The sequence below is a fragment of the Cavia porcellus genome, unplaced genomic scaffold (assembly GCF_034190915.1).
Source record: "Cavia porcellus strain 051 isolate PalLab524CR breed Dunkin Hartley unplaced genomic scaffold, mCavPor4.1 scaffold_15, whole genome shotgun sequence".
In the NCBI taxonomy this organism is placed as follows: Eukaryota; Metazoa; Chordata; class Mammalia; order Rodentia; family Caviidae; genus Cavia; species Cavia porcellus.
The window spans coordinates 47,315,304-47,340,039 of record NW_026947498.1 but is presented as its reverse complement, the minus strand read 5'-3'; the positions used below and the strand labels follow the sequence as shown (position 1 = coordinate 47,340,039).

At 35.0% G+C, this 24,736-nt stretch overlaps 1 protein-coding gene across 2 annotated transcripts in view; it reads right to left on the bottom strand.

Annotated features, from left to right (window-relative positions):
- Positions 1 to 10,096: 10,096 nt before the first annotated feature.
- Positions 10,097 to 24,736, bottom strand: part of Adgrg7 (adhesion G protein-coupled receptor G7) — a 77,983-nt gene continuing 63,343 nt past the window's right edge. For both annotated transcript variants that reach the window (XM_063224839.1, XM_063224838.1), the window contains 3 exons: positions 17,046 to 17,201; positions 14,893 to 15,049; positions 10,097 to 10,381 (listed from right to left, as the gene is read on the bottom strand). In XM_063224839.1, the coding sequence (XP_063080909.1) occupies positions 10,133 to 10,381; positions 14,893 to 15,049; positions 17,046 to 17,201 (562 nt within the window). In that variant the 3' untranslated portion in view covers positions 10,097 to 10,132. The remainder of the gene's footprint in view (positions 10,382 to 14,892; positions 15,050 to 17,045; positions 17,202 to 24,736) is intronic.

The window sequence follows — 24,736 nt, the reverse complement described above, 5'->3', positions numbered from 1 at the left end:
CATTTATATCTACATGTCCCTTCAAAGCCTCATGTTCTCATATGTGGGACTTGAATGAGGCTGATTTGATCATAGGGGCATGACACTCATCAATGGTTTAGATTAGTAATGAGTGTGAGTTTGTAGTCAAATACAGTTTACTTGCCTTTTTCAACATCTAAAGAAGGATTTGGAGTTAAACTGTAGTTTTCAGAGAAGTGTTCAACTTATCTACCACCTGTTCTTTCTCTTTCAAAGTATGTATGACTAGAATTCTACAAATGGAAAATGGATAAAATCTTATGAATAAAAATAATGGTTTCTCTGACTGGATAGAAGATGGGATAAAAGTTTTGAGCCTTGTAAGCTAGTTAGATAAAACCTGTGTTTCATGGCATTTTCCTTTATAATTAGTAAAAAACATCTTGAAAATTTCAGTTATCTTATCAGCCCTTAGGAAACCAAAGAAAGGATGTAGGCTCCTCTTTTGGTAAGAATTTCAAATGAGAAGTCATGTCCTTCCCTGAGAATCAACTGTTACAGCAGCAGCCAACTAAATAAGAGCACTCCAAACAAAGGAGGAATTTATGAGGACCAAATAGAAGCTAGTGTTCACTTTGGCCTCCTCTCCACTAGCTAAACATAAAGATCTGCTTGTACAAAGCGAGCAAGTTGCCACCCCTTAGTAAGAAAATAAAGAGGAAAGGAATGCTTTTTACTGTGATTCTTTTTATTTTCTCTTTTACTGTGATTCTTTGAGTGAATGATTCTACATAGTTATGATTGCAGGCATGTTATGTTCAGAGCTTCTGAGATGATACAGCACTGTCAGTCATTCCTAGAGACTTGAGTGCAGGAGCACCTCGGCTGAAATGCATAGCTTTTAAATTCCAAAAACCTAATTTATTGGGGGCTGCTGTTGCTGCTTCTGTATGCTATGAACTGTGTGCAGTACTGAGACTTTCCAGTCATCCCAGTACCATTTTTCTGTCTGTGCCATAGATAAGTGCACTGAGTCTACATTATTAGCACAAATGATGTGGTTAATGTTGCACTTCTACTTTCTGAGAGTTTGGAATTCTGGTGCATGCCAACCAATGAATTTCTATGTGACCAGTTCCCAGTTAAGTCCCTGAACTGGTTGGGTGGCACATTCCTGTAATTCCAGCGCTCTGAGAGTGCTAATGTAGAAGGATTGTAGAAGTCTGAATCCAGTTTGGGCACTTTTACAAGATCTTGTCTCTAAATAAAGAATAAAATAAAAATTCAAAGGGCCGGGAATGTAGCTCAGAATGAAGGCCCTAGAATCTATCAATGGTAAGAAGGTGGCTTCCTAAGCACTAAATGTCCAAACAGATTAAGCAAATAATGAGTTTTCTTAATAGACTATATTTCACACATTCACACTTTTTTTTCCTGAAGGAATTAAATATATTATGGAAGAAACTCTCAGAAACTCAGTTAGGTTTCCTTCACATATAGGAAATTTGGCCAATTTTCCTTCTTACCCTTATTATAAGTAATAGTTATGTAATCTAAGGATGATCTCACTGGCACTGCTCCTAATACCATGTATGTTAAAAATAAGTACACTAACATGACTATGAATTCCTGTGAGTGTATAACTTTGGGTATGCTTTTCTTAATATCTGGAATGGTATACACAAAACTCACGACAAATATTAACTCTGGGGGGAAGAGGATCCTACGCTGGTTACACAATAATAGTTAAAGCAGACTGTAAGTCTACCTACGACACTTACTTGTCTTGTTTTCTTTGTTTTAAAGGAAAATATACTCATGTACTACTTATGTGTAAAATAAGTTAATTTAGAAAGAATTTAAGCCTACATTTGCATTCACAAAATTTTAGAGTTGGTCAGATTTATAGTTTACTTAGTCTGGTATATTCATTTACAAAGACAGAATCTTAAACTCTTAATCCCTGAGAGGCAAATAACTCACCTCAAGTCACATAATTTGTAGTTGGGATCAAAATTTCCAGTCCATAATGCTTCCCTACTTGACTATTTCTTAGTGAGTACTAGGCCAGGGAAACAATCTTATTTTTTGCTATGACAAGGTCCAGAATGTCTTGCTTACTACATTATGCTTCCATAGCAACTTTTATCAAAGTTCAGCAAATTACAAAGGCTATACTTCTACATTTGTCAAAGTTCCACTGGAAGAAAAATACAGATAAGAACTGGACTATAGTTCCTAGGGAAATAGTTTGTAATAGATATCAGGATTGGATAGTATCAATGTGCTTTGATTTCTTCTTCTTTTTTGTTAAATGAAGAATGAATATATTGAACAATGGGATTTTTTCAGAAACATCAGTACCTTACAAATGTATATATTTTCTACTCTCTGAAATAATTCACAAAATTATAACTTCAAGAAGTGTGGAGGAGATCCCTAAACTTTCATACATTGCTGTTGGGAATATTAATGATTCCATTGCTTTGGATAACTGGCCGTTTCTTGTGAAGTTAAATACACAATTGCTCTGTGATCCAACAGTTTAATAACATACTCAAGAGAAAAGAAAACACATATCCACATAAGCACTTATACAAAAGTGTTTTAAACCACTTTATTTATTGTTAACACCTAGAAACAATCAAATGCCCATGAACTAGTGAATTCATAAACTGTGGTATATTCAAACAAGTGAATAATGCTCAGGAATTAAAATAAATTAACAATGAACATACACAACAATACAGATAAATCTCAGAAGCAATCCTCAATAAGACATTAAAAAGAGAGCACACTATACAATTCCATGTACTATTCCAGAAAAAAATAAACAAAATTAATATTTGGTGAAAGAAAATAAATCAATGGTTAGTTGAAGATAGAGGGTTAGAATAATTGTGTTTTTCCCAATAGTTGTTTAAGTATTTTTGTTATTTTAAAGAGGTAAAAAATAAAAATAAAACAAGAGTTTCAAAACAGGGTGGTAGGAGAGTTACAATAATTAATACTTTGTGTTTGTTTATTTATTAAGAGACATGAGTTTTGTGACCATGTTAATCTTTGTTGGTTGTCAAAAGCCTAAAAATCAAATTTGTAGCTCAATCTTTGCAAAATATAAGGTTATATATTTTTAAAAATATGAGGCTATGTCTCGGGTGCTAATGACATATTTCTCGGATTAGTCTCATCCATGGGTTTATACTTTTTGTTCTTATTTTTAATTTTCCTTCCTCCTTAAATCAGACTCTCAATAACTTTTATAATTTTTGATTAATCATAATAGGTTACTCATGAGTAAAGAAACTAATGTAAATAATGTATTTGTAACATTATTTTAAAACTTCATGGATTTTTTTGGCTAATTAATAATTGCTAATGAAGCTTCTCCAAGGTCTAGTTTTCTCTTTTTAAGAAAAGGTGACTTGACACAAAGAGACAAGAAACATATTTGAAGAAAAAACTTCATCATTGTACCCAGCAAACTATTATATACTAAAGGTTTAGAAATGACATATGTCAAACATAAATTGTTAGGTCTTACTTAGAATTCAGGGCCCATGTTCTTTGTGCTAGAAGTTTCTACAGAATCCCTAATATATTTTTTAATATAAAATTTTAAAATATTCTTCTTATGTGAGAACACATAATGTAAAATGCTCTATAAGTCTTTCAGGTATTTTGAATTTATTCCAGTATTTCTTATTCTAAAAAGAGAACAATGAACTACAATAAATTTCTTTACCAATATAGTAAAGATCTAAGAGTAATAATAGACAAGGAACATCACAAATCTATAGAAATCACAATCACTCATTTGATAAATCAGCAAACTATAGAAATAATAACAAATATACCAAAATAAATAATATGTACAGAAATCATTATGGTACTCCAAATGTTGGTGACAGTACAAATTACTGAAGTGTTTTTAGGACCAAATATGTCCCCAACTTACAAGCAAGTCCCCTTCCTGGAGGACTGTTTCTAAGTCAGATTTGTGTGTAAGCCAGCAAAGTGAGTCTTACACATTACACCTGTGAAGGTTCACAACTTGAATGACTGTAAGTCAGGTATATACTTGTGTGCTAAAATATATCAGGAATGTAGCCAAATGTTGATACCCTTTGATGTTTATCCAAGTCCTGATAATTTAAAGAAGTAATTAAAAATAAAGGAAAAACATATGCTTTAAGACTCTGCTTAAATGCGACCAGGTAGAATATTTTTCTTATCTGAATTATTTTGCTTAGGATATTCTGCAGGCTCATCTGTGTTGCTATAAATGCCAGTTTATTCATAACAGTGTCACTTCAAAGTTAAATATTGAAGTGATCTAAACAGAAAAACTTAGTCAATTATATTATGCAATTATTAACTATTATAGGGGACTGAATAGCTTAGGTATTGGTGAAAATCAGAATGAAACTTAACTCATAGTAATTACAGTTATATAAATCCTTACATATTCAGACAAAAAGTTTAGGGAATGCAGAAAATAGACAATAATTTAAGTTAAGGAATTCTGTATTTTACTTTTTAAGAAATGTACTTTGTGAAGATTGTTTCCCCTATATCTATGATGATATGATTGACAAATAAAAATTGTATATGTTAAGGTATACAATATGTTGTTCTGATAAGCAGGTACACTGTGAAATGATTGCCATAATCAACTAATATAGGTGTTTCTTACATAGTTATCTTTATATGTGCGTGTGCATGTGTGTGTTTGTGTTTTCAGAATACTTAAGAACTACCTTCAGTGAATTTCAAGTATAATTAACTATATTCACTGTGCTACATATTAGGGCTCTAAAATTTATTCATCTTATAGCTAAAATTTTGTACATTTGGCAAATAACTCCCCTTTTCCTCTTTCCCCCATACTATGGTAATACCATAATATTCTCTTAGTGGTAGCTTGACTTTGTTATCTACTTAAATGAGACCATGCAGAATATTTCTTTATGTATCAGACTTATTTCACTTAGCATATGCTGCAAATTTTTCTATGTTTTGCAAATAGCAGTACTTTTTCTTATTTAGGACTGAATGACATTTCCCTGCATATACAGATGGTTTTCAACTTATGGTTGACCAATTTTTTTCACTTATGATGGGGCAAAAATAGTATGTGTTCAGTTACAACAGTGCCTTAAAATTTGATCTTTAAAAAAATTTTGATCTTTACTTGGACCAGGGACAAATGGTATGACACTCTTGAAATGCTGAGCATCAGCAAAAAGTCAGAGCTGTTAGTCACCTTCTTATGAGTATAAACCACTGGTATGCTATAGTATACTCTAAGTATCCAAAAAAAAGTCACATGAGCTATTTTACAATTTATCATAAAGTAGAATTTCTACTAGATTATCTGGCCAACAGACATCTAATTCTGTGTTTTGACGATGTTTAAGGTAGACTAAACTAAGTTATATGTTTGGTAGGCTAGGTGTATCACACCTATAATAAACTTAAAAATTTTCAATTTATAATGAGTTTATCAGAATGTACATCCCTTGTAAGTCAAGGAGCATTTGTGTATGCTACATCTTCCTTATCTATTCATAAACAAGCTGGCATTTAGATTGTTTCCTTTTTTTATTGTGAATAATATCATGCAAATGGGGAAATACAGATTTATTTGATGGACCATATGGTAGTTCTATTATTATTTTTGAGGAATGTCTGTACTATTTTCAATAATGGTTGCACCAATTTATATTCCCATCAACAGTATACGAGTACCTTTTGCCTGCATCCTTATCAACACACTTTGTCTGTTGTCTTTTTAATAATATACGTACTGACAAGTATATAGCAATATCTCCTTGTGTATTTGATTTGCATTTCCCTGATGATTAGTGATACTGAACATTTTTCACATATCAATTAGCTATCTATGCATCTTAATTGAAAAAAAATGTTTATCCAGTTCTTTGCTCATTTTTTATCTTTTTAAAATTTGTTTTGTTTTGGTTTGGTTTATTGAGTTGTATTTATCTTTTAAAACTGAAATACTACAGAAGTTTTCTTTCAGGAATTACCACCCTTATCCTATTTCCATTACTTTGAGGATATTATACAAGCACTGGCTTGGATCTCATCTGAGAAATTAAAGGGTAGAGGATCATATTTAATGGGATTTCACAGTTGATACTTTTGACCCAGATTTTCTAAGTGCTCTAACCCACATTTTCTAGATTTCTAGAAGTGCCAGCCTCTTCTGAAATGAGGCAAAGAATGAAAAACTGCTAACACTGAGCTTAAAAATGATTTCTCTTTGCTAGTGACAGGAAAACAAGAGACAAAATAAACTTCAAGATAGGAAAAGTAAGAACAAAACAATTTGGCTCTGCTGATTTACCAATGAACTCTGAATCCTTGTTAAGATCCAGGTAAGGAGTTCCAAATAATCAGATAATGTTTTTCCTCCAGGTACTGCATGTGGTGTCACAGCCAAATAAGGATACGGTGCACTGTTTCCACACAAGACAAATCAGAAAATATAGATATTAAAGCTGGCCATATGTAATATTCTGAAAACAAGTTATAAGGTGCCCTGGTCTTTTTACCTGCAATTTACTTCTTTTTAAGTAAGTCACCTGCTTCCACTCCTTTATTCACTCTTCTTACTCCTTGACCTCCATACTCAAAATAATTTCTTGTTCTCTTACTAATCCCCTTCCAGTCCTGCTCACAGAAGAGAAATGACTGACTGATAAAGCCTAAAAGTGATTCATTATATAGAAGATACTTACATGTGACTAGATTTGGTAGAACCTCTTTAACATTTTGCTGCCATAATACCTTCTCTGGTGTAACTATCTATTCTCTACTCCATGATATATTGTCAACCTATCCTTCTCCTTCACAATGAGTAAGTGGCCCAGGCTAGATCCATATTCTCTGGATATAATGCTATGGGCCTTGGTAGAATATTCCCCCTGTGGACATGCTTGTCCTCTGGACCTTTACTCTCCCTGGTCCTGTTGTCCTTTGCATCACAGAAAGTCTGAGCCCCTAGTTTTGGCATACTGCAGCCAGCGTGAGACATCCTGGGAGACTATAGAACTTAAGACAGTCACTGTTTCTCCCTCTCCCTTTTTTTCCCTCTCTTTCTCCCTCTCTCTCTAGCAAGGGAATACTGCATCTCCTTGGTTCCAGGTTCCACCCTGATCAATCCAGACACAGACTCTGGAAATTTTTATTACTTTATCACTGATCTAAGTAGGTACCAGCTTTCTCTTTTATCTAATCTCTGGGTTTCTGCAGTGTTTCCTGCTTATCTCTGAGTTTTTTTAAACACCAAGGAACTAACCTTATGCATTAAATATCCTCTGTTTTAAATCTGTGCTTTCTATTTTCCTGCTGGAACAATCACTAGATTGGAGTCATTTGAATGAGGTCTAACTTTTGAACGTTAAGAGTAAAAAGATCTCTCTTTTAGACTGTAATGTTATGAGATTGGAGAAGCCAGCAGACAATTTTGAGCTGCTTAAACTCAATTTGAGGTAATTTCAAACAGAAACATACAGAAATAGAGAAAAGAGAATCCTGAGACATTCTTAAAACTCCTTGTTCTAACTACATTTCAAGTTAGCATCACCATATGTTTCATATCCGAGACCAGGATACTTGAAAATAAAAGAGGCTGCAGGTAGTACTTAACTTAGGATAAGGCACAAACTGAGACTGGCTTAGGCACACAGGAACATAGAGGCACACTGCATAAAACCAGCTTTATCCTTGGATTTCACATTAATTGAGCCAGTAAATTCCTTTTGACCTTTAACCTAGTTTGGGTTGGGTTTCTATCACTAAATGCAACAACTGATGACTAGCACATGAGATAAATGTTCAAACCAAAGGAATTATTTTCTACTAGTAGGATTTCAAGTAGGTAGAAGAATATCACATAATTAGTCTCCAAAACTGCACATTTTTGGTATAGCGAGGACTATTATATGAAATTTTAATTGCTATACCCCAAATATACTAAAAATATGCAAAGAAAACAATTATAACAATAGGAGAAACACATACACTCCATTCTCAGATTAAACATGACTCTTTGGTGATTGTTTTCTGCATTTAAAATGGTGGTTATTTATGATATATTTTCATCTGAATAAAAATTTTAGATGAACCACAGCTTATAATTTTCTGTATGTCTAATTCCTGTTTGGATATAGCTTTATTATACCATGAAGAACTGGCCTTTGAGAACTGCTTTTCTTCTTTATTTTCTTCCTTTTACTTTTTTTTCATTCTCCTATAAGGTCTCACTTATACTACAGATTAAGTAGGATTGTGTTGGCTTGCTTAGAAATCCGATAGTCATTTTTAACTAAAAAGTGTGATTGAAATATATGATGGACATTTAAAGTTTGAAAATTTATTACAATAAAAGACACATGGCAGTTGACCCTTCCAAAAGCACATCCACCATCCCCCAACATACACACTTTTGGCACACATCCCATCAATCTTTCCACTTTCTGAAGCAGTTCTGGAAGTCTTCCCTTATAAGAGTCTTTCGGAGGTGACACGTTTCTTTTGAAAAATATGGTGACTGCTGCTGCCAAATGCTATCCAAAGAAAAGGCAGATTCATAGGAACATTACAGAGTATTTTCATCCATCTTATTCACTGGATCTATCATTGTGCAACTTCTAGCTTTTCCCCTAAGCCAAAATAAAAAGCAAATGATTTGAACTGCTTCAAGACATTAAGGTAGCCATGACAGTGCCACTAAAGACACTCAATAAAGAGGACTTTCAGAACTGTGTTAGAAGGTGGGAGGAACAATAGAGGAAGCCGCTGGAGCAAGGTGGACTAAGAACAATGTGTCTTTTACCATAGTAATCTTTTTAAAAAATTATACATTAACACTGTTTTTCAATCTTCATATGTCTACCAAAATTCATGTTCTTTAGGGAATAATGAGAAGAATATACTACACATAATACTTAGCATATTAGCTCAGTTCACTCACAACTGCTTAGTTTATGGAAAAATGGAAAGCAACAGTTCAAATACTGTAACTCCTAAGTCCAGCAGGCATGCTGTCCACTTCAAAGAGTCATTTTCCATTTAGGAAGTCACTGAAAATTCAAAGGTTTGAAATTTCGTGAGCAGTTAGATCTTCTAAATGCCATAGGGATGACTGTACTAACTTCACTATTTGAGTTTGTGTTACTCATTAATAAAAACAAAGATTTAAAAAGAATTATAAGAAAATTGGGCAAACCATTAATATGTTTCACTGCCTATTTCTTATAAAGCCAATTTCTCTGGTCACAAAACATGTCTCATTTTAACAGAAAATGTGTATCTGAGAAGATTAAATTGTTGCCAAATTCTGCATTTGAAATAAAAGTATGAGGATGTACAACTTTAAAAACTACTCAGAGATGAGAAGTATGATACATACAAGTAACTATACTTCATCAGGAATCATTTTGTTTTAAAAAATCAATTTCTCTCCTCTTGGCCTTTCCAATAATTTGTAAAATAATTTATTGTAGGTTCTACATTTTGGTCAAAATGTCTCATACAGAGTTAATGAAATCAGGAGTAATGACCATCTTGAATGCTGAGTGAAATTTTTCATCTCATTTTAGTAAGCATTTACTGAATACTATTAAAACTACTAAATCCATTATTCCTGAAGATAATAAAATGAGTTTTGTCTGATTCATAATCATGAGAAAAATATTGTGCTATGGTTAAACTCTAAACTTCTTGTGTTCTCAGAGGTGAGAAGTTTGAAATGTATTTGGATCATGGCGAGTCCTACAGCTAACTTGCTGTTAGGAAAAAGAGTCTGGTTTGAAGAGGTGGGTCACAGGGTGAGTCTTAGAAGAGTATATCCCTCATTTCCTTGCTTCCCTCTCTGCTTACTGATGTGAGCAGTTTTTTTGGCCACTGTCATGCTTTTTTCAGTCTTGGACACCTGTCAACTGTGGACTGTAATCATGAACCAAAGTAAACATTTCCTCCGTTAAGTTTTGGGTGTCAGATATTGTGTCTCAGCAATGAGAAAGTTACTATGACATACAGGAAGACTTTCTATGAGAACTAGGAAATTAAGGAAGGAAACATAAAGTTTGTGGAACTTGGGTATAAAGATCGTAGTAGGTAACAGTTTTACTGTTTAGATGCTTCAGTTTTCTTTGTCACTTTCAGTCAGTATCATTTCCTCAGTCTCAACAGATGGCTCCAGGAACATAAAGCGTTCACGTATGGATGGCAAGGATCTAATCAAATTATACATTCTTAAATGTATCCTTGGTGACAGTGGAGGCTGTAGCTTCATTTTTCCAATGGATGAGAAGAGTGACTTCAATATTTTGGACGCCTCACTCTGGAAGATTTTTGTTCTAACTGTGTAGAAAATAAAAATCTGCAGACCCTGCACATACAATGAAAATTTAATGTTAAGTGGTTAGGAAAGTGCTAAGGAAGAGATTTTATTTCACCCTGATATCCACTCTTCTCATCATGCACAAAAATCACTCAGTTTGAATTTGCAGCTGTCATATGAAGTGCTACATGCAATAATATATTGAAAAGACCTGATAGCATGTCCCTACTTGCCATCTGACAAATGCAAACGTAAATATATTTCTTAAAATTGTGTAGTCAATATTATTTACAACAATTGCATGATAAACTTTAAATTTTACCAAGAATTATGAGACAAGAAGCAATTTTAGTTGCTTTAATATTAGGTTAATTGGGGCTGGGGATTTAGCTCAGCGACATAAGCGTCTGCCTTGCAAACAGGCAGTCGTGAGTTCGATCCCTGGTACCGATAAAAAATACTAGTTTAATTTACTGCTTTACTGTGTTTTAATATTAAAACAAAAAGTTGTTAATTTTATTCCTTGACATTTAATCACAATCATTTAAAAAATCATGACATTCATACTTTGTTTTTTAAATTTATAAAGTTTTATATATTATTTTCTCCTTTGAAATCATTCCACAAAATTTAATGCATAGAACATTCTATGGTCAACAATATGTATGGATTTCCATCATCATAAAAGTGATAAATTAAAATGTGAGATAAAAGTAAAAGAACTAATGCCATATTCAGTCATATGCAAAATTAAGCCACAAAACAACTTTGTGAAATTCTGATACTATCTAATCAACCTCCTTGCAATTAACAACTATAAACTCTGGATGGATTACTTTGAAAACCTACCTGAAAATACTAAAGGATAATCAAAAATAGCCTAAAATTGGATGATAAATCTGGACTTGGAAGAGAGTACTGAGAGTGAACATGTTAATTCTAAGTCAACAATAAAAAGTTTTTTTTTTGTTTGTTTGGTTTTTTTTTATCTTTTTCCTTTTTACTGGTACCAGGGATCGAACTCATGACTGACTGCTTGCAAGGCAGGTACTTATGCCGCTGAGCTAAATCCCCAGCCCCAACAATAAAAAGTTAAGGATGTAGAATATATCCCTAAATACAGGCTTCCAATTTGAAAAAGAGTATTGTTAATTACCAAAGTAAAAGTTAAAATGTGATTCTAGTAATATTAAATTTACTAAAATGTAGGCAATAAAAGAGGAATATAGAAATAAAAATAGCATAGTAGCAGGAAAAAATTAGTCAAATGATAGACCCAAATGAGCTCATATCAATATACACTTTAGAACAATCTAAAATGTCTCCCTACCATTTCACATTTGAAGATGGGACATGTTTGGAAGGTCACTGGGGGCATGATTTGGAAGGATGTATTCTTATTACTGGCTTCTTTCTTCTCTTTGATTCCTAGCCACCATGCTATTTTCCTCTGCTCTGCTCTTCTGTCATGCCATATCTCCTTTGGTGGTAGCTGACCATGCACTAAATCTGCTGAAACTGTGAGCCAAAATAAATCTGTCCTTTATATTGTGGGTATCAGATAGTGTGTCAGTAAAGACTAGAGTCAAAGGGTGTTATTTGTCTTATAATTTATATTTAGATATCCCCTAAAAGCTTCATGCCTCATAGATGGGGCCTTTAGAAAGTTATTGGGACATAGAAATGTGATACTTATTGGTGGAGTAGTCTATTGATAAGTTTATAGCTAAATGTCTCTATAGAGGAGGAGCATCACTGGGGGAATGGCCTGCAGGAGTATGTTTCCATCCTCCTACTTGATCTCTCCTCTCAGTTTCCCTCTGCCATCTGTGAGCTGTTTCTCCTCTGCCATGCTGCCCTGCTTTGGAGTCAGCTCACTGTGTATGGAAACTTTTACACTGAGAGCCAAAATAAACCTTTCCTCCTTTAAATTATATTTTTTGGTTATTGTGTTCCAGCAGCCAGAAAGTAGCTAAGACAGTTTGGGAACAAGGACTTCAATAGCTGTTGGACTAAAGGCCGTGTGTGTTATGCTCTGACAGAAATTTTGGCAACATTTTGCCCACATCCTGAGAATTTCCAGGGGACTGAGATTAAGAGGATCAAAGTAATTAATCTGATGGAGAAAATTTTGAAGTCTAATTTTCAAGCTATTACATGCATATTGTTGTCAGATCTATAGTCAGAATCAGGAGCAAATAACAGCGCTGAACTATTTTAAAAGTTTGCAATTTCTCCAGAAAGGAAGTACCTGCAAAGTTGAGGTAAAGCAAACCATAGCTGTTAAAAACGTAAACATTTAAAGAAAGCCAAGTACTTTGTACAGGGACAAGAAAAAAGATGATGAGGACCTTTCAGAAATCAGCAAGATCCCAATCAACGGCATGCTCAATTATGCAAAACTATAAATGTTTCACTTGAAAGTTTCTGTGATAATATTTAATTCAGAGCTGCCTAAAGAAGTATATTCTTGAGTCAGCTTCCCTGCTCAGAAGCCACTTCAGCCATGATGCAGGAGGCCCTAGCTACTACTCAATCCTAGTGACCAACTTAACATTGTACATGTAGTGTTGATTTTGCAGTTACGAAAAATGAAGTTATTATGGGGTCACAGAGGCTTCTCCCCTGATTTCAGAAGAAGGCCAAAGAGGTAAGGCAAAAGTATGTGACAGGGTTGCAATAGAAGTCCATGAGAAAGCACTATGTTAAGATGTAAGAATGAAAGCAAAGATGTAGTACAATTCTATGAAGTTGAAGATGCTAGGAACATGAAATTTGTACTGAGAAAAACCTCACAATGAGCAGAGCCAGGTAAAGAGAGAGACTGTGTGGACTGCAACCAACAAAGTTACAGGAGTGAGCCTGTCAAAGCCCTTTGGAGCTCACATTTCACCACAACCTGCCAAGAGTACTATCAAGCTATATGATCTAATTATTGCAAGGTTTCAGTCTTGATTTACTCTAATTCCTTTGTATCCTTTTCCTCTTATGAGAACATTTACTCTGTGCCACTGTATATTTGATGTGTTAAACTTTCTTTTTTATTTTTAAAGGGGTTTACAGCTTAGAGTTTGCCTTGAGTCTCAGAGGAGACTTTGGACTTGGACTTTCCAGCAAGCTAGAACGATAAGATTTACGCAATTCTTACAGATGAACAAAATGCATTTTGCTTAATAAGATATACACAAGCTTTTGGGGGACCAGGGGCAGAGTTTTATGGATTAGATATAAAATATCTCCCCAGTGTCTCCCATTTGGAGATGAGGCATGATACAAAAAGAGTGGGGGATTATCTATTCCCATCCTTGGCTTCTCCCTTCTTACTCTGCTTCCCAGTCATCATGTGGAGAACAGGTTTCCTCCACGATGCCCTTCTTCCCTGCAGTTTCTACCTTGGTACCAGCTGACCATGGACTAAATCCACTGAAACTGTGAGCCAAAATAAACTTTCCTCTAAATTATAAATGTCAGGTATTTTGTCTCAGAAATGAAAAAGTGATATACATCGCAGAAAAAGTGGCAAAATGGTTAGACACAAATTAACCCAGATTAACTCATAAATACCATAGACCTAACTGGACAAAGCACCCTTACTAAAGGATCAAAAATTATCAGAATATATAAAAAGATAAGAACCATATGTTCACTGACACATTCTTTAAATATAAAGTCACAGAAGTTGAAAATAAATGGATGAAAAAGTATAGAATATGCAATCTATGTGCTTAAGAGGGTTGGATAACAGATAAAGTATACTTCATGGCAAAAAGTATTATGGGGAAATAAAGAGCCTTTTAAATGAAATGATTAAAGTACCAAATGATTAAAAAAAGTGTAACAATCATAAATGTATGTACATGAGTTTGAATGCTGTGTAGCTGTTTATTCTTTTTGCTCAGTATAACATGAAGCAAAAAAATGACAGAAGAAAAGAAACAAATTTACAATCAGAGGTGGAGATTTTTAGTACTCCTCACTCAGCAACTAAGCAAGTCAGATTTAAAATAAAAGTATTGGGATGACAGAAAATATGGGAAACCCTGCCAATTCCTAACTCTAATGACATTTTTAGGATCCTACATCTACAAAATACAAAATTTTTCAAGGAAAACTTGTTCATTGCTGTAGCTCAAAAGCTATACCATAAACTAGTTAATAAATTAAAAATAACTTAAAGAAGAAATTTACCCATACCACAGAGATTCAATCTCTAGCAATGACTAAACTTTAGCTACATCAACCATAATAAGGAATTTTCCAGAACTGGTTATATAGAAGAAAAGGAAAGATGTTTCCTAAGATAGCTACTTTACAGACAAGTATCTTCCACTCAGAGAAGAGATTCTACTGAAATTATATTCTCTGACCTCCATACCAGGAAAAGACAGTAAGTCATAAAGAGCTTTCCTTCCTCTTCTTAAAAAGTATATTGAAATTAGAGTCTCCTAAAGGTAACTAAATAATGACCTTCAGGGATTTTAAAAAGAAACTTTGGTCCAGGTTTACCAGTTTTCCCACTGCTGCATGATCTGCTACTTTCAAACTAGTGCACACCATACCTGAGTAGTGTTGAAAATGCAGAATAGGATACTGAAGACATTTCTTATGTTATCATTACTAATTAGCATAAAGTATGCCAAAATCCAGGTAATTCCCAAAACAACTGCCATGGAAAGTGTGCCAATAATTTTCCTTAGGGTTGAAATCCTTTTTGTGCTAAGTGAGGAAAATAAGAAAGAAAATATAACTTAATAGTTTTTTATTATGACTGTTATTATCCATATTTAGCATACATATTCACTCATATATACTGCTCATTTAACATTACTATGCCTCAGAAAAGCAATGATACTAAACACTATATCACTCTGAAGATAATCTGATTTAGCAAGCCTTATTTTAAAATCCCTAGTGCCTACTTATAAGCTCAAGTGAACACAGTTCCTTAAATATTACTGTAGGCAAATTTTACTAAGAATCCAAATTTTCATTCGAATGTAATTTTTAATATGTGCATAGTACTACAAGACAAACTCAGCTGGAATTCCTATTTGGTGATATCTGTGAGCTGCCTATACCTTAGTTTGCTATGGAAGAGAGGTAATTTAGACATGGAATATTCTTCCTTCTAATAGGAATTCTGTACACCTGACATTTCATTTTTTGCCCCTTGAATTTGGCCAGCAAGAAAGACACACACAGAGATCTGAGAGTTCACCAATGAAAGTTTGTTTTTTCTTACTTCCCTTTGGAGCCCTGATACCATTGTTTTGAAAGGTCTTGTCTCACCTAATAGAGAATAGATACAACTTGGAGCAAAGTTAAGCTTTCTCAACTGTAGAGTTGTCATCCAGCATAGAACAATCAGACATAAAAGTTAGTCATCCTAATTTGTCAACATTTGAGCCAGCCATAATGGAACAACTACTTACCCAACACTCAAAATCATGACAAATGATAAGTATTTGTAATCTAAAACATTAAGTTTTGGGGTAGTCTGTTATTTAGCTAACTAACACACTACATAGAATTTTTAAACAAATTATATATGTTTTTCCTTGTAGCTAAGCTTATTTAAGAACTGGGCTATCAGTCAGTCAAAATTTAGAAATATAAATTTTGTGGGTGTCTGTGATCAAAATAATATTGTTTTATATAAAGAAAATATATTCTAATTTTCTGCTTAAACTAATTGCAAAGTTGTTCTGCATTGCTATTAAAAAACATAGGTTTTAATGTTTTGAAGTGACAGTATTTTGCTTTAATGTTAACTATCATTCATAGAGGAAGAACTTTGATATGTAAAGTACATATTCAAGATTATATTCTAAATGATGATGGTTTTCATTCATATGTTAATACCAAGTAGATCCATTTGTGAAATTATTAAGTTCACAGATGTTCTTATAGTAAGTATACTTGTAGAATTAAACATAAACTCATAGCCTCACTAACACTGATCAATTAGTTCTGATCACTTAGTGCTGTGGAGATGAAGACAGAATGTATATGTTTAAAGTTCCTTTTCTTGGTCTCCCAAACCAAAAGTTCTTTTATATTAGAGATGACAATGAGAATTTTTACATCGTCACACATATTGTATTGTATTATGCTATATTATATTATACTATATTTTTGCTACATAGCAAGTAGAAAACAGTTTTGGAAGTCATAAATGGAAAGAGCACATATCCCATTTTTAGGGAACATAGACTCAGGGAACTGGTTTGAAGAGAAAATCCTATTTTAATAAAAATCAACAAATGTGTATATTCTCACAACTAATTTTAAATAGTTTAAAGTTAATGTGTAACCCAAGCAATGTATGTAAAATATGGACTATAGATTCTAGTTTGAAAAATGAAAATTCAGGTACCAGAATATCTTAGCAACTCATTTATTAAATTGTTGAAATTTTATATTTTGAATATCCCTTGTTAAAGGATAAAGGAATTTTTAAAAGTTTTTTTGATTTAGATTTTATTTGGCCTCATTTAATACAAAAAGGCATTGTGTAATGGTGTACACCAAAACTGTAACAGTGATCTTGGAGACAATAAAATTCACCTTCTGAGTTGATAAGAAAAGCTCTCTAAAATATCACACATTCTTGTCTTTATCTGAGAGTTTGAAAACCCTTCCAAGAACCATGGACATTTTCAGTGTTTTATAAAGTGAGGTGTAGCATTGTCTCATTCATTTGGAATCCTACCTGGTCAGATTCGGGTTATTCTTCCACAGCACTTTGACCACGATTATGCCAAATGTAACAATATTACCGATGAGGATAATGGTTATAGGAATCATGAATGACCATAAAAATGAATTTGTCATAAAATTATTGTCATTTGATATTGCCAGCCAGCAGCTGTGGAGAAAAGAGAAATTATTTCAGCAGACCAAGAAAAGTATAAATACCGATTTCTTTTTCTATTAACATTATTGACAATCACACAACTGAAATATTTGATAAAAGGCTGAATCTCTTGGCTTCTTATACGTTTGAGGTTTTTTTTCACAAGTTCAACCACTAGAAATATGAAACGCGCTGCTTCTGTCATAGTCGTCTCTAAGTCAGTTTGGGCTGGTGAAAAGATGATAGGCTTTTGAATCAGGAAGTCCTAAATTTTAAAAAATCATCCCTTGTCACTTCTGAAGTGTCTGATTTTAGGCAAGTTGTTGTTCTATTTTATTTTTTAGTATATATCTGACCTAGATGGTTCAAAATATGAAACACACAAATGGTTATAGAGGAACAAGATTTTCTCCCTTGTGTAATAAGGCTACACATACATCAACAAATGAATAATTTTTTCATGATTTTCAATCCAACATTAATATTTAACTCATACTTCTATACCTTACCTGGCATTTCCAGGTCATTCTGTAACATTACAAAAAGCACCCTCATTATTTTTATAGTTGCACATTATTCTATCATTTTGAAATGCCACAATTTATTTGAACAGTTTACAATCAGTGGGCAATTTAAACTTTTTACAGTTAAAAAGTGAGAAAATTATTTAACTTCAATGTACCTGTTATTATTTTATTCTGGTTAGTTTTGGTGGTGCAGCTTATGATGGTTTCTTGTTATTTTTCCCATCTGAAGTAAGAATAATGTCCTCACCTCATGGCATTGTTTAAAGAATTCATTAATTCATTTATTAAATATTTATACATATGTGCAAAGTGACATGTTCTGTATTACACACCATGGGTCTTGGCATGGTGAGTCACACCTATAATTTCAGTTACTGGGGAGGCTAAGGCAGGAAGATTTAGGTGAGCCTGGGAAATTTACTGAGACTTGTCCCAAAACAAGCCAAATAGCCTGTATACTCACCAACAAATGATTAAATAAACAAAGCATGGCCTTTACATATACTGGAATATTACTCAGCTATAAGGGATGACAGATTTGAGATGTTTGTGGGAAATGAATGCAACTGGAAAATACAATATTGAGTGAAATAAATCATACATACAAATTTAAATACTGTATGATATCTCTCATCTGAGTGAAGCATAGTACAAACAAAGAAAATTGTATAGAAACTGATAGAAATGAACAATATTTAAGACTTCTTACAACAGGTTAGCAATCCAAGGGACTAGTATAAGGACTGAGGAAGAATGGAAGGGGAAATAAGAAGAATAAAGATGTTCCATGTGCATGAAGCTAATAACCCTAATTAATGTAAATAGTATATACCGTAACATGATGTAAGACAAATAATATGAACAAGTCTGAAAAAGGGAATGGGGAACCAGTAGAGGAGTGAGGAGGAAAAGAGAAGGGGAAAAGAAAAAAAAAAGAAAAAAAGGTGAAATATGTATATATGCACATGCCAAAGGTGACTGTGAGCTGTGTGAATTGCCAACACATATTAATGAAATGTTTAAAAAAGAAAGATGAAATATCTTCCCAGAAAATAAAGGGCTGAAATGTGTCTCAGAGAGCACTCCTGTGTTCATTTCCCACTACTACCAAAAACAAATACAAAAACCCTCAAATTCCTACTATTTTACACATCAAGGTATTAGCAGCAAACAAAATCCCACCCTTAATAGGTGCATAGACTAATGCAGATAAAATAACACATAAATAAATGTATGTTAGATAACATATGCTTTGGAGGAAAAATAAATGGTTAATGATATTAGAGGTTGTTGCATAAATGTGTGTATGGGATGTTGTTTCACTGTAAACTGAGTGATTAGGGAAAAGCTCATAAAAACATTAATACTTGAACAAAGACCTAAAGTAATGAGGGGAAAGGTAGAGGTTATATCAAGCAAAGGCAGAAGTTACATAAAACACAAAAGTCTTGAAGTGAAAGTTTAAGAAGCAGCAAAGAGGTTAATGTGGCTAAAACAGTAAATGGGTGGGACATATGAAGAGATGAAAATTGCTTATACTCTGGGTGAGATATTGAAGCAAAGCATGATCTTTCTTAAGTTTAGAAACTATTACTCCAGGTGCAGTGATGAGAAAAGGGCATGAGAAAGAAAACATGAAATCACTTAGGAATCTCCACAATAATCATCTATAGGTTTAGATCAGAAAAGGAGATGTAAAAAGCAGTCTGGTTCTAGGTATTTAAAAGGAGAAAGATCCATTATTCTGTTGGATGTGAGATGTAGGAGAAATAAGAATGATTCCAAAATCTTTGGCCTGAGTAACTGTGATGGGGAACATGATTAGACAAACAGGTTTAAGAGGAAAGACATGAATTAGATAACCAAGTGGGGTGCTAGGTCTGTAGTTGGGTTTTAACAAAATAAAAAAGAAGGGTAGTACATACTTGATACTCAATTGCTCTCTATTTTTCACCTGGGGGGAAACACTATTATTATGAATTCTGAAAGATTCCTAAATTATTTTTTTCATTTGGATATTATTATTTAAATTACTGTATAGAAATTACATGCAATTAAAATGAAACTTTAATCTTATCAATCTAAATGACCTAGGAAGAAACCGAGATGATCTTCAAATTTGTAATGAATTAATGAAACAGCATTCTTGCCTTTAACATATATAGTAGATCCAATGCTGAATAATGTGATGAGAGTGAGAAAAGAAAATCTTATCTTTAAGATTTCTAATCTGTTTTTCCTTTCGTCTGTGACTGGAAGACACTCCTCTAAACAATCTTACCTAACAACACTTTGGGTAAGAAATTAATGATCCTGCTAAAAAATACTTTCAAATTTCTAGAAGTCTTTTTGGTGATTAAGCAAGTAGATGGCAAAATTTTTCAAAGAAAGAGATAAAGCCCTTCCTACCAGAAAGCCTTGAGAAACAGAGGGTAAAAAGTGCAAGCCAAGCGCATTGCCATCAGAAGGCCCCTTCTTGCAGGCAGCCAGCATGAGCATAGAAAAACCAGCAAATCCACCTCCACCTGCTGGGTGCAGTCTCCAGAGGCCCCTTCCTATTGGCAGCCAGTATGGGCAGAGAGAACCAGCAGATACACTTCCACCTGCTGGACACTGCCACCAGATGCCCTTTCATACAGGCAGCAAGCATGAGCACAGAGAACCAGCAGATCCATCTCCACATGCTGGGTGTGTCTATTGGAAGGCCCCTTCCTGCAGGCAGCCATGCAGGCAAGAGAACCACAGATCTGCCTCTACCTGCTGGCCCCTGCAACCTCTACCAGTAGGCCCCTGCCTACTTCTTGTAGGCAGCCAGTGTGGGCAGAGAGAACCAGGAGATCCACCTCCACCTACTGGGGTGTTCCCTACTGGAAAGCTCCTTCCTGTGGGCAGCCAGCAGGACCAGGGACATGCAGCCAGGTAAGCCCCATGTACTTGTAGGCCACCATTGGAGGCCCTTGGTTCCTTTAGGCAGTCACCACCCATCAGGAGAATCAGACAAACACATCCTTGTGTGCCTCCCACAATTTCTGGAGCCCCAGTATAGACACACAGGCTGAGAGAAGCAGCCCCACCTACATGCACCCTTGATCATTAGGGAAGCCTCAGTGTAGCTGCATAGGTTTGGAGAAGCCTGCCCTGTAAATCTGGGGTCGGAGGATCCCAGTTGCCTGTCCCATTCCCCTACACCATTGAGGGACAGCTAATGTGGGTAGTTCCTGGGACCCCAAAACCAACTTGTTGGGAGGAATCCAGGAGAATATCAAGATGAGAGAGCAAAAGGTAATCTCACAAGAACAAAGCTGAGAAATACAGTCATGGAAGAAACTGGAAGCCACATACCTTAAATCTCTGCAAGGATAGCAATTAAGGTAAAGAAACAACTTCATGAGATTGTAAAAGCAATCAAATCAGAAATGTTTCAGGTAAAAGAAGAAATCACAAATATAATGAAAGAATTGCTCAGCATATCCAAAGAAGACATGGATTAAAAAAGAGCATGGGAAAATGATGGAAATCTTGAATGAATGTAGAAAGAATTACAATGCATGAAACAGATTCAAAGAGAGATCCAGGAAATTAAAAAGTCAGTTGAAAACTGGCAAAACTACATGAAAGAGATTGAAGATATACTTTCAGACCTTGAAGATGGGATTGCAGCTAGTGATCATGAAAGGAAAGAGCTCTTAAAAATAACAAGGAATCAGGAACAATTCAGTGGCTATTAAATGATGCAAACAAGCATAATTTAAGAGTTATATGTCTTTAAGTGAAGAACCAGGGTTCAACACAAGTGAAATAAAAAGGCTATTTACAGAAGTAATAGAAGAAAACTTTCCAAACATGGGTTAAGAATCTGATACACAGACAAATGAGGTGTATAGGACTCCAACTAGTCATAGCCAAAGTAAATCTACACCCAGACATGTAATAATCACAATCTCAGAAAATCAACACAAGTCCAGAATATTAAAAGTTGTTAGAGAAAAGAAACAGATCACCTACAAAACCAATTAGAATCACAGCAGACTTATTAACACAAACCATCAAGTCAAGAAGAGTTTGGAGAGAAGTATTTCAAACCCTAAAAGAAAACAACTTCCAACCCAGATTGATGTACCCTGAAAAACTGTCTTTCAGAATTGATGAAAAAATAAGATACTTTTATGATAAAGAACAACTGAAGGAATTCGTAACTACTAAACCAACCCTACAGAGAGTGCTAAAGGATGTTCTAGAGAGAGAGAAATAAATGACCATGGTTCCAAGAACAGCAGCAGAGGAGGATTGACAAACAAGACAGGCAATTAAATGAAGGTGAAAAGTGGAAAGCCAACAAGAAGATGATAGCAGGGCAGAGACAAACCAATGTATGCTGTGTAACCATTAATGTAGATGGCCTCGGTTCAGCAATAAAAAAAGAGTCGATTAAGAAACAGACTATCAATATATTGTATACAAGAAACACATTTAACTGGAAAGGAAATTCACAGACTGAAAATCAAAGGAAAGAAAATTGTTCCATGTGACAGGAGACATTAAAAAGAGCAAGAGTAGGACTTCCTGTCGCCGAGTGGTGGGGAAGGTGTTTGGCTCCTTTTTCAAAGATAAAGGTGGACTTTGGAGAACATGGAGGACAGATAGCAGCAGCTATGGAGGCTCTCTGAAAGACCCAGCTTAGAATTCAGGAATGGTGTGGAGTAAGGAATCATAAGCAAGAGGAGATATGCCCTGCTGACCCAAGAACGAACTGGGCTGAGAGAAACCAACTGGGAATGCAATCCTGGTGCTATAACAGGAACAGAAAAGCCTCAGTGTGGAAGCTGGAGCCCGTGCCATTGGAAGTCATGATTTGGGTTTTCTGCCACAGCTGCTGCATCTGCATCGACTCGGCAGGGAGAGAGACGCACAAGAGCTCTGAGAAAGGGAATTGGTGAACGGAGTTGAAAGCAGGACGGGCTGGGAGCTGTGCATCAACCTGTGGTGAGTGAGAGAAACCGTGGGACTCTTCCACGGTCTAGGAGACTCCAACAGAGGACATTCTGGGACCAGGCAGACTTGCGGTAACAGGGCGCTGTAGTGACTTCAGTCACGTATCCCCCTCTCAAGCGGGATTGGTGAGCAGTGCCTAGCCTACGTGACGCTGCTGGCTGAGACCCAGTAGGCTAGCACAGCCCAGATCCCAGCTCCTGAAGGTAGATTGACCTGGAGGGGCGGGCCGCGCATAGACTGCCTGGTCTGCAACTTCCTGGTGCGCTGCGGTGGGCGGGAACACCTAGTCGGAATTCAGACTGTGGCAGACAGGGAAGGAAGCTGGGCCTCCTATATACGCTTGCATATATAAGGAATAAAGAATATGGGAAGAGGGAGCAACAAGAAAGGCTCATCAGCCCCCAATCCTGAAAAAGACACAGCACCAATAGATATACAGCACCAATAAATATAAAGCACTGTCTCCAGAGCCTCATAGACCAGTTCAGGAATGAAGTTATTAATGACCTGAAGCTAGACATAAGCAGAATAGTTAGAGAAATGCTAAGCACCACCCAAGAAAAAACAGATGGTGGAATGGAAGAACAGAAAAAGAGGGGAGAATTGTTTGATGGAGAAAATGGAGAAAGCATAGAATATGTGAAGCAGGTTCAAAGAGATTACCAGAAAACTAAAAACTCTATCGAAAGCTGGCATAACAGCTTGAAAGAAACTAAGGACAGATTATCTGAACTGGAGGGCAGATTTGTAATATGGGAGCATGAAATGAAAAACTTCTTAAAAACAACAAAGAAACAAACAGCAATAATACAAAGACTAGAAGATGATAAGAGGATCTATAACTTAAGAATTAAGAAAATAAAAGAAGAAGTAGGGACACAAACAAATGAACTACAAAAGCTACTCACAGAAATAATCCAGGAGAATTTTCCTAATTTAGAAAAAGGCAAAGATACTCAGTTGTATGAAACATACAGGACCCCAGCCACGTACAACCAAAACAGAGCTACACCCCGGCATATAATAATCAAAATTCCAGAAATCCAATACAAGAACAGAATATTAAAAGCTGTCAGAGACAAGAAACAGATCACTTACAAGGGAACACCCATCAGAATTACAGCAGACTTCTCGGCACAAACCATCAAATCACGAAGAGCTTGGGGGGAAATAATTCAAGCTTTGAAAGATAATAACCTCCAGCCAAGATTGATATATCCTGCACAACTATCCCTGGAAATTGATGGAAAAACAAGATGCTTCCAGGATAAAGAGGAACTAGGGGAATATGCAACCACCAATTCAACTCTACAGAGAATACTGCAGGATATTCTAAAAAAGAAAAATACGAAGAATCCAGAAATAGTGGCAGAGAGGCCACAATGAATGGAGCAGAAAACAAAATGAAGAAGACAAATTAACAACTAATGACAGAAAAAGAGCTCAACAGAAATGAGGCAGAGAAGATTGGATGATAGGAACAGCTATTTTGGAGAAAATGATGTCATAATAGGTAATACTGATTTAGTATCATCTTGTTTTGAAGTCTCATCAAGCTTTTGTTCTTCTGTCTCCATTGGTCTAAACAGGTTGTATCTTATTGGATTTTATTATATGTGATAGTATAAACAAAAACTTTTATAGACAAGGAGATTATACAGAAACCATTGTTCATTTTCTGTTAGTTGATTCTAAATACCCTGTAATACTGTAATTCTCTTAAATGGTTTTACATTGTTTTGATATATTTGATGCTACAGTATACAAAGTTATACTCAAAGATTTCAAGGAAAGAGACAATATGGTAACTACTTTTATGTCGGGATTATCTTGTGGTGAAACACTATTTTGCTTAAATAGTTATGTTTTGATCTGCGCTGTTTTGCTGTTATGCCCCCTTTTATCTCAATCTCCATTTTATTATTTACTTTTTTATTTTTATCCTTTTAATTAAGGGAAAAATAAATTAAAAAATAGAGGATATATTATAGTAGCCCACTTTGACTTTCCATTATCTTGGAAGCCCTG